The 11,027-nt window shown below is 50.1% G+C and overlaps 1 protein-coding gene across 1 annotated transcript in view; it reads left to right on the top strand.

Annotated features, from left to right (window-relative positions):
- Positions 1 to 729: 729 nt before the first annotated feature.
- The window catches only part of IFT81 (intraflagellar transport 81), a gene marked incomplete at both ends in the record, with an annotated part of 51,871 nt that continues 41,573 nt past the window's right edge, over positions 730 to 11,027 (top strand). The window contains 7 exons of the mRNA XM_080717640.1: positions 730 to 873; positions 1,385 to 1,488; positions 2,164 to 2,344; positions 5,262 to 5,351; positions 8,227 to 8,292; positions 8,484 to 8,594; positions 10,462 to 10,546. Coding sequence (XP_080573766.1) covers positions 730 to 873; positions 1,385 to 1,488; positions 2,164 to 2,344; positions 5,262 to 5,351; positions 8,227 to 8,292; positions 8,484 to 8,594; positions 10,462 to 10,546 — 781 coding nt within the window. The remainder of the gene's footprint in view (positions 874 to 1,384; positions 1,489 to 2,163; positions 2,345 to 5,261; positions 5,352 to 8,226; positions 8,293 to 8,483; positions 8,595 to 10,461; positions 10,547 to 11,027) is intronic.

Below are 11,027 nucleotides of genomic sequence, written 5' to 3'. Positions count from 1 at the left end.
CTTTTTTATGTGGAAACAGGGTCTCTTAAGCCAGCGAGGCTGGCTCCGAACCAGCGCAATCCTCCTGTCTCCGCCTCCCAAGCGCGGGGATTACAAGCGTGCGCCACCACACCCGGCTGGGCTGTTGATCTAAAAAAAAAAAAATTAGAAGCGGGGCGTGGTGGCGCACGCTTGTAATCCCAGCATTTGGGAAGCTGAGATAGGAGGATCGTGGTTCGTGGCCAGCATCAGCTACTTAGTGAGGCCCTCTGCAACTCAGTGATACCCTGTTTCAGAAATAAAGAATAAAAAATAGGGCTGGGAGTGTAGCTCGGTGATAGAATGCCCCTGGGTTCCACCCCCAGTACCACCAAAAAAAAAAAAAAAAAAATTATTAAAAAAAATTAGAAGCATGCCTGCCACCAAATGTCTCACAGACTTACAGGAGAGGTGCTAATGTAGTTAGGATTTATTTTTCATTCCATATCATTCTCCATGTTAATTTAGGTGATTGCTATCAGTCATATGCAGAAGCATGTATTATATGTTAACAGTAAATCCTGCAGTTTTCGTAATAAAGCCTTCTTACCTCGATTCAACACAGTGGCCCCGTTCACAGCATTTTGGTTGCTGGCCAGAAGCGCACGTTTCTTACCCATGAACTTAATTCTGGTTTTTCCCCCACAACTTTTGCTACCAATATTGAGGAAGTTTTCTTTACTCTTTATCTTTAAGCTGTAAGGCGTAATTATGAGTGACCAAATTAAATTCATTGTGGACAATCTCAATAAGGAGCCTTTTAAGAAGAACTACAATCTAATCACGTTCGATTCCCTGGAGCCCATGCAGCTGCTGCAAGTTCTCAATGACGTCCTCGCTGATGTCGACCCGAAGGTTAGGCTTGTTCCTCTCTCTGTAAGGAAAAGGAGGGCAGAGTAGCCAGTACCTGCTTCTCGACGGCTGTGAGTCCTGGGCAAGTTACTTAACCTCTCTGGGCTTTATTTTTCATACCTATAAAGTCATAGTAAGTATCTAAGGTTTCTCTGCTAACCCACCATTTTTCTGTTTGTACCTTATCCTTATTTAGAAATATTTCTCTACTCCCAGACGTGTGTAGATTTGGTCCTGGAATGAGACTGCTTTCACAAAGGGCTCTGTTGTGTTGCAAGTTAGCGCACGTCTCAGACCTGGTCCTTCCCACTGGAGACTTTTTCAGCGGGACCCTAACACGAATCCTGACCTGACTTGGGCGTTTCACACCTGGATTCCGGGGCAGCCGGAGTCAGCCTGTTTTATGAATAGACCATTGTGCTGTGGGCTCCAGCAAAGCCATCCGTCAGTGATGATAACTGTCGTTCTTTGTTAGATGGGGAACAATGACATTTCCCATTTCTTCCTTGGTTAGCAAGTTGTTGACATCAGAGAGGAGATGCCGGAGCAGACAGCCAAGCGGATGCTGAGCCTTCTCGGCATCCTCAAGTACAAGCCTCCAGGGAACGCCGCGGACATGTGAGTCTGCTCTCCGCTGCTGCTCCTGCTCTCTCAAGCTGTGCCGGGCTTGGACCCAGCGCCTCCTGCGTGCTAGCAAGCACCTGCCACCGAACCGCGGCCCCTCCCTTTTCATTTTATTACTCATATTATGACCATGTTTGCTTTGTGGTACTGGGGATGGAACCTCGGGCCATTAACGTCCAAACCTTCACGTTGCTGTGGTCAGTCTTCTTAGGGAATACCTGGTGTCTCTGGATGGCCTTAGTACATCACTGAATTTCACAGTCGTCAAACCTTCGAATATTACTTTGTCATGCAGATGTCTTAAATGGGTCATTTATCTCCTCTAACCAAAAACTCAGTTAAATCCACTATGCCATTTTATCATTTATTGCCATCTTAGGTTAAAAAAATTTAAATGATACCCAGTCAAAAGCCAGGCATGGTGGCACACACTTGTAATCCTAGCATTCGGTAGTCAATAGGTGAGGCATGTAGGCTGACTCTGCATTAGAGGTTTCAGCCCAGCTCCCTTGGGCCCTCCAGTGCTCTACTGAGGGCCTGATATTCCAATAATAGAAGACTGACTTTTCAGCTCAGGTGGGTTTATCTTTGCGAAGTCATTCCGGGAGCAGGGAGGACATTGTGAGTAGTTCTGAGCGCAGGCCGTCTGTCTCGGGCGCTCTCTTGCAGGAGCACCTTTCGCCAGGGGCTGGTGACCGGCAGTAAACCCGTGATCTACCCCGTGCTCCACTGGCTCCTCCAGAGGACCAGCGAGCTGAAGAAAAGGGCGTATCTAGCTCGCTTTTTAATAAAGCTCGAGGTACCAAGTGAGTTCCTTCAGGATGAAGCTGTGGCCGACACTCACAAACAGGTACCTAACACACAGATGCTCTTCTCAGACTGTCTGGAACGGGCTTCAAGCCGTGTATGTTCAAATACACATGGATTATTCTCTTTCATTGCCGTCTCTTGTGCCAGGAGCACCAAAGATAAAACAGGATTAACTAAAGCTCACCTGTAGTCACATCTTCACGTACCATTTTAGGGACAAGGAGGCTGTGGATAGGGAAAAAAACCCTGAAGTTAAGCTTTTATTTATTTTTTTACTTTTTTGCAGCACTGGGGATGGAGCCCAGGGGCATTCTACCTCTGAGCTACATCCCCAGCCCTATTGTTTATTCTTTATTTTGAAACAGGGTCTCACTGAGTTGCGAAGGGCCTCGCTAAGTAGCTGAGGCTGCCCTCAAATCATGATCCTCCTGTCTCAGCCTCCCGAATGCTGAGATGACAAGCGTGCCCACTGCGCCCGGCTTTTAGAAGTCTTTTTAACTTAGTATTTGTGGATAGATAGGGTTCTGTCTTGGGCTTGAGACTGCAGAACACTTTTCTGATCGGTCAGGTGACTATACAATTTGCCATCCAAGTTAGAAAGAATCAGGATATCATAATAATTACACCAAAACAAGCGGTGAGTCAGTGGGCGCTCTCCCAGGCCGGTGGGAACACTGAGCTGCCCGTCGGTACAGAAGGCGGCTTGCAGCCTCAGGGGGGGCAGAGCTAGAGCTGGGGGGCCGGAGTTCTCACCCGCATTCATTCCCGCCTTCCCGCCGCCACTGGGGTCCTGGCCCAGGTCACAGAGCTCGCTGCTCCTGGGCACACTGGCCGGCCTGCTGCCTGGTCCTGGATCCCAAAGCACTAGGCTAGCCGGAGACTGCAGAAGCAGACACCAGGCTTAGATTCAAAGTGCTTCATCCCCTCGCCCTCAAACGCGGTCTGAGCCAGGTGCGGAGGTGCTGCGTTAGTCTCAGCCCTTGGAAGGATGGAGACAGGAGGCTTACACGGTCAAGGAGAGCTGAGGCTTGCAACCTAGTGAGGCCCTGTTTCCAAACAGAAATAAAGAGCATAGCTCAGAGGTAGATCACACCTGGGTCCAGTCCCCAGTGCCACACACACACTCACCCACACTCTCACACAACTCACACACACTCTCACACACACCACACTCTCACACATCTGCCTTTAGTGCTTGGCACCTCTATCGCACAGCTCCTGTTTGTTCTGATTTGTGCCGTTTGTTGTGAATCGGTTGCCAGTGTGTCTCCCCTAATGGACTGTGAGGCCCTGGAGGAAGGTGTCATGTACTGGGGATGGAACCCAGGCCCTTCCGCCGCTGAGCTGCACCCCCAGCTGGTTTTGATTTCTTATTTGGAAACAGCGTCTCACTAGGTTGCCAAGCGTCTGCCAACTTGCTGAGGCTGGCCGTGAACCTACCATCCTCCTGTCTCCACCGCCCAAGTACTGGGATTACAAGTGTGCACCACCATGCCTGGCTATATTTTTGGTTTTATTCATATGTTTTGTTCTCTTGGGTGGACACGGCAGTCACTTAAAATAGAATCCACTTTGATCTCTTAAGACAGTATTTTCTGGGCGTGGTGGCGCACACTTGTCATCCCAGTACTCGGGAGGCTGAGACCGGAGGATCACGGTTCACGGACAGCCTCAGCTACTTAGTGAGGCCCTCTGCAACTCAGTGAGACCCGGTTCCAAAATAAAGCATAAAAATAGGGCAGAGGGTGTAGCTTGGAGGTCATATCCCTCTGGGTTCCATCCCCAAACCCACACACACACAAAAAAAGACTATTTATGCCAATATTGTGTCACATGTCACAGTAGACCCCAGGGGAGCAGCAGAGCAGAACGAGAACACCCTCTCTGCTTCTGAAGATGGGACATAGTTAGAGAATGGATAAGCCTAAACGCGAAATGTCTCTCCCTCCCTCCCTCATCACCGGGATAAAACGAATTATTTTAGAAGAAGCTTATTAATAGTTTTACTACGTATGCTCAGTTAATTAAGGAAAAGATTAATGGTGGTAAAGACGTGTTTGAGCTGGGCGTGGTGGCGCACGCTTGTAATCCCAGCATTTGGGAGGCTGAGACGGGAGGATCGCGGTTCGAAGACAGCCTCAGCTACTTAGTGAGGCCTTTTGCAACTCAGTGAGACCCAGTTTCAAAATAAAGAGTTAAAAAAAATAGGGCTGGGATGTAGCTCGGAGGTAGAATGCCCCTGGGTTCCATTCCCAGTACTGCCAATAAATAAATACAGACAGACAAACAGACGTGTTGGTAAGCCAGGATTGGTATAGGTAATTTAGCAAGACCTTGTTTCAAATTAAACAGAACAAAACTGGGTATGGTAGCACATGCTTGTAATCCTAGTATTTGGGAAGCTGAGACAGGAGGATTGTAGGTTTGTGGCCAGACTCAGCAACTTAGTGAGACCCTGTTTCAAAATAAAATAATAAAATAGGTCTCTAGCTGTATAGCTCGGAAGTAAAATGCCTGTGTTCCCTCCCCAGTACCACCAAAAAACTTAGAAAAGAAAAGAAATTGCGAATGGCAGTGCGCGTCTGCACTCCCGAGTGCTACTGTAATCCCAGTACTCGGGAGGCTGAGACAGCAGGGTCCCAGGTCTGAAGACAGCCTCAGCAAGAACTGAGGCTCCAGCTTAGTAAGACCTTGCTTCAAAGTAAGAAGTAAAATAGGCCTGAAGTGAGCGGGGCATGGAGGCTGAGACAGGAGGATTGCAGGTTCGCAGCCAGCCTCAGCTACTTAGTGAGGCGCTCTGCAGCTCAGTGAGATGTGTTCGTTTTATTCAAAAGGTCAAATGCCCCCGGGTTCCGTCCCCAAACCCACAAAGAAAAAAAAAAGGGAAGGAAAAGAAAAGAAAAGAAAGCCCTGCTGATCTCAGCCTTAGTTTATAATTTTATAACTTACTCTTTTAGTATGAAGAGTTGATGGAAGCCTTTAAAGCTTTGCATAAAGAATGTGAGCAGCTGAAGACATCTGGATTTTCTACAGCCGAAATAAGAAGGGTAAGGGAAAGACGACGCCGTTTTACTTGAGTAGTGTGGTTTTCACGTTGTTGGTACTTAATTCAGTATGAGTTGTTTTTTGTGTGGTACTGGGGATGTAGCCCAAAGGCCTTCTACCTCCAGTCTATATGCCGAGACCGGTTTTTATAATTTACTTGGAAACAGGGTCTCACTAAGTTCCTGAGAGCCTCACTAAGTAGCTGAGGCTGGCTTCGAACCTGCGTGATCCTCCTGTCTCAGCCTCCCAAGCGCTGAGATTACTAGCGTGCGCCACCACGCCCAGCTCTCCAAAATGGTTTTAATGACCAAACTGTATTCCACAGTATTGGTAGTTTAATCACTTTTAAGTTTTGGTTTCATTTTTTGCTATTATAGGTAGTGCTTTGATTATTGCTTCCTTCTGTGATTGTTTCCTTAGAATAAATTTTTTTTTTTTTTTTTTTTTTTTTTTTTGGTGGTACTGGGGTTCCTGGAAGCCCTTCTACCTCCGGGCTACACTCCCAGACCTATTTTTACATTTTATATTTGGAAACAGGGTCTCCTAAGCCAGCGTGCGCGCGCGGCTGTCTTCGAACCTGCGCGATCCTCCTGTCTCTGCCTCCCAAGCGCGGGGATTACAGGCGTGCGCCACCATGCCCGGCCAGAATAAATTTTTAGAAATGCAATTGCTTAAGCTGGGTGCGGTGGCGCACACTTGTCATCCCAGTACTTGGGAGGCTGAGGCAGGAGGATCACAGGTTTGCGGCCAGCCTCGGCTACTTAGTGAGGCCCTTTGCAACTTAGTGAGACCCTGTTTCAAAATAAAAAATGAAAAATATGGTTGGGGTTACAGCTTGGAAGTAGAATGCCTCTGGGTTCAGTCCCCAGTACTGCAAAAAAAAAAAAAAAAAAAAAAAAAAAGGAATTGCTTATTAAATGATATGAAACATTGCAGGACTTCTGATGCGTGTTACTTAGTGCTCTCCAGAAAGTGTCTGTCCGCGCTCACCTGGCGTGCCGGCCCTTCCCCAGGCTCCGCCTGAGCTCACTGCTCGCCTCGTCTATTTTAGGACGCCTGAGTTGTCAGTGCGGTCTTATATTCTCATTTAATCAGGAGCAGCCTCTCCTAATTCCCCGCAGCCTGTGTGATACCGCTCCTTACTCTCTCTTCTGACTTAGCTTCCAACCAGCTTGCAGCTCCGCAGGGCAGAGGCTGTCTGTGCCGTCGGCCCGCCCCGTGTTTCCAGGCCCTGGCGCAGTGCTTGGTTCTCAAAAGGAGTTTGTTGACTATTAGAAAGGGAAGGTGAGCTCCAGTCTGTTAGGGGGGACGGATCAGAAAGTAGATGCTGACGCTTAGGAGAGCGGTGATGTGTCCGGCCTGGAGTCCGTGTTCTAACTTTATTCATTATTACCAGAATGCTCCCAGCACAGTCCTTGAGGTAAATGTAGAAAACAGGATTAAAGCAGAGAGAGAAGAATCCACTCCTCGCCCGTGCGCTGGGGAGATCGCCACTTGACTTGTGATGAGGACATTTAAGTCTCCGCTTGCTCGTGCGCTCCGCACAGAGGCCGTGATGGCGTCTTCCCAGCACTGTCACGCGCCAGCGCCTCCTGTCACGAGCTGTTCTCTGCACCGTCCTGATGCTTTGATTGTCTTGTGCTGCAGTTTAACAGTCCTCTGACGTTTAGCTCAGCTCTAGGCAGCAGTGAGAGCCTCATGGAGGAGTCTGGCTTTTGCAGTTATTAGGACAGATCTCTTCGTGTGGAGTTACGGGGCTAGAGATGCCCACTGGCGACTTGTCATGGCATTCCTTGTGTGTGTGGTGCTGGGGATGGAACCCGGGGCCTCCCACCTCCCATCGATACCCCGGCCCTATTTTACTTTTTATTTTGAAACAGGGTCTCACCAGGTTAGCGTGCGCTGGCCTTGAACCTGCATTACTCCTGTCTCAGCTTCCCAAATACTGCGGTCGCCGGTGTTCATCACCGTGCTCGGCCTTTCTCTCACTCTTTAATCTGGTCGTGAGTGAGAGTGCCCATTTCCCCACATTTTGCCAGTACTGACTGCTGTATATATTTTACCTTTGGTGGTATTACTAGATTGGATTTTAGGTTTAGGAAGGATTTTGTTTGTTTTCATTACAAAGTATTTGGGGGCTAGTTAAAGGTAATTTCTTTTTACGGTCTTTATTTTCAGGGAGGCAGTTGGTTAATTGGTAAAGCCAGATACAGATTTGTCTTGAAAACACCAGAGCCTTAAAAATAATTGTGATGGAAAGTTGGCAGAGCGCACGGTTTGGCACGTAAGCGAGCAGCCGGGGTGTCAGCAGCCGGCCTTCGTGCATTTAGACCTGCCCGCTTTCCATTATAGAAGATTTTCCAAAAATCCTGTGTCCATATTTGGAATCAGAACACAAATGTGCTGGCTGGCAGCTTTACCTTGCTGCGTTCTAACCTGCTTTAGTTAGTTGCTTTTCTAGATGAACCAACCTGTCAAAATAAATAAATAAATAAAAAGCTCTGTTCAAGAACCCTGGGGGGAGGTAATAGAAATGCCCTTTATTCCGAAGAGGATCTTTGCTCCTTACTGCCTTGGTTATGAATGATGAAAATGGTAGATCCAGAATTACAGAAAACCCATCCAATTTGACTAAGAATGCTTCTTTTTTCTTTGGTGGTGCTGGGGGTAGAACCCAGGCGCTTTCTACCTCCCAGGGGCTACACTCCCAGACCTATTTTATGTTTTATTTGGAAACAGGGCCTCGCTCAGTAGCTGAGGCTGGCTTCGAACCTGTGCGATCCTCCTGTCTCAGCCTCCCAAGTGCTGGGTGACAAGCTTGCGCCACCACGCCCGGCGACTAAGAATGCTTCAAATGTCCTCTTCCCTGCTCTTTAGGATATCAGTGCAATGGAGGAAGAAAAGGACCAGCTCCTCAAGAGAGTCGAGCGACTGAAGAAGCGGGTAAGGCGAGGCTGAGCACGTCAGGCGTCGGCCCAGGCCCCGGGCTGGAGAGCCAGGCATGCCAGTAGAGATCAGGCCAGTGCGCGTGGCGCTGCGGGCCTCTGAGGGCAGAGAGCTCAGGCAGCAGCCCGGGCTCCGAAGGACCGAGTCTCGGCCCAACAGCAACCTGGGCTGCTTGCTCCCTCACGCAGGTGGAGACGGTGCAGAACCACCAGCGCATGCTGGAGATAGCAAGGCAGCTCCGGGTGGAAAAGGAGAGAGAGGAGTTCCTCGCGCAGCAGAAGCAGGAGCAGAAGAGCCAGGTACCGCCAGCTTCCATCCGAGGAGAGCGCCCCCCACGGCCGAGGACCGTGGTTGCCCCGCCTCTTCCTTTTTATTTGGATCTTCTCATGGTCCTGGAGGTTGAACCGGGCTCTACCTGAGAGACATCCCCGCCCTTTTCATTTTGTCTTTTATTTCACTTATCTTTTTCTTGTCTTCCGTTTTGGACTAGGGATCGGACCCAGAGCACTGCCTTCCTGCTGTGCCACTGAGCTACATCCCGGCCCTTTGATTTTGAAACTGAGCCTTGCTAAGTTGCTGAGGCTGGCCTCAAACCTGTGTTCCTCCTGCCTGTCTCAGCCTCCAAGTGTGTGTCACCACACCTGGCTTAGAATATTTTTATTTTCTGTGTGTGTGTGTGTGTGTGTGTGTGTGTGTGTTACTGGGGATTGAACCCAGGGTCTTCTACTTCCAATCTATACCCCCATTCCTATTTGATTTATTTATTTCATTTTGTACTCAAGTGGCAGTTTGAAGCCAGGTGTGGAGCACTCGCTTGTAATCCCAGCATTTGGGAGGCTGAGACAGGAGGTTCAGAGGTTCGCAGACGGCCTCAGCCACTTAGTGAGCCCTCTGCAACTTAGTGTTTCCAAATAAAGAATAAAAAATACGACTGGGGGTGTAGCTCAGAGGTAGGACGCCCTGGGCTCCGTCCCTAGCTCCGAAGAAAAACAGCAGCCTCAGCTGGCCTTGGCGTCGCCCGGCAGCATGGCGGCGGGCGCGCTCTGCTGTCCGCGGCAGCGCGGTGCTAACGCAGCATCCATTTCTGGTTCTGAGACATCATGAGAATGTAGCATCTTGAGGATTCAGGAAATCCGCTTATAAAAGAGAAGCCCGTGGGTGGGAGGAGCCTGGGGGCGTGGGCGTGGCTCCCGGCTGGAGGCGGGGCTTCGGGGCCGGCTGAGGTGGAGGGTGCTGTGTCACTGTGAATCTCACTGAGGTGGGGAGTCACGGTGCACCCAGGAAAGGATGAAAAGCCCATATTGCACCAAGAAAGGCGAGCGCGTATTTTTCCCAATAACTAAAGAAAAAAAGTTTATTTTTACAGGACTAGGGATGTAACCCAGGGACGTTCTACCTCTGAGCTACACCCCAACCCCGATTTCTATTATTTATTTTTGAAAGAAGGTCTTACTGAGTTGCGGAGGGCTTCACTATCTGAGGCTGTCCACAAACTGCGGTCATCCCGTTTCAGCCTCCTAAATACCGGGATTAAAAGCATGCGCCATCACGCCCTGCTCAAGAAAAACTTTATTTTTTGCAGTACTGGGGATGGAACCCAGAGACATTCTACCTCTGAACTACAGCCCCAGCCCTATTTTTTTTTATTCTTTATTTGGACACAGGGTCTCACTGAATTGCAAAGGGCCTCACGAAGCAGAAGCTGAGGCTGGCTGCAAACCACGATCCTCCTGTCTCAGCCTCCCAAATGCTAGGATTAAAGGGTGCGCCACCACGTTCCACTCAAGAGAAAACTTTTTTTTTTTTTTTTCGGGTCTGGGGATGGAACCCAGGGGCATTTGACCTCCGAGCTCCACCCCCTGCCCTACTTTTTATTCTTTATTTTGAAACCGGGTCTCACTGAGTTGCAGAGGGCCTCACTAAGTAGCTGAGGCTGTCCGCGAACCGCGATCCTCCGGTCTCAGCCTCCCGAATGCTGGGATGACAAGCGTGCGCCCTCACGCCCGGCCAGGAGAAAACTTTTGAAAGCAAAAAGTCTGCATGGACAGGTGTGGCTAGGACGCTTGCCTCAGGGCTTCTCTGGCGTCCTGAGATCAGGTGCATTCGCGTCGCCCCGCGAGCGCTCCGCTTCAGTGGACTAAACGATCCCTAATCTCGTGTTTAAAGCTGTTTCATGCGGTGCAGAGACTGCAGAGAGTACAAAACCAGCTGAAGAGCATGCGCAGCGCCGCAGCGGACGCCAAGCCTGAAAGTAAGTGCGCCTTGTCCGCGGCGTAGGCGATCGATGGAAGTGTTGACTTGGGCGGGGTAGATAGTCCTGACGGCAGCCGCCCCAGGGCAGCAGCCGCCCTCCCACCTTAGAGCACCATTGCCCCGCTGGTGAGTGAGGTCGGCCACGGCACGCGCGGATGCTCACCTCAGGTTTGAGGGAAAACTCACCGGTGTCGCTGCCAGAGGCGGAGGGTGGTGATAAGGCCGACCGAGAGGCCCTCTGTGCCGACTTGGGTAAGACTTAGGATGGATGCTGGGGAGCACCAGGGTGGAGAGACGGGAGCACTGCTGAGAGCCAGGACCAGGAAGGAAGGGGAGTCGAGCACCAGCCTGCCGCCGCCTCCTGCGGTTTGCGGAGTAGCAGTGCAGGTGCCGTGGGCCTCCCTGGCTCGGTCGGCCACAGCCCCACACAGAGGGTAACACCACCAGACCCAGTCTAGGCATCTTGAAAGTGTCTCTGC

This window comes from Muscardinus avellanarius, assembly GCF_963383645.1.
Source record: "Muscardinus avellanarius genome assembly, chromosome: 21".
Taxonomy (NCBI): domain Eukaryota; kingdom Metazoa; phylum Chordata; class Mammalia; order Rodentia; family Gliridae; genus Muscardinus; species Muscardinus avellanarius.
The sequence above is the reverse complement of the archived record's forward strand: the minus strand, read 5'-3'. Positions and strand labels throughout refer to the sequence as shown.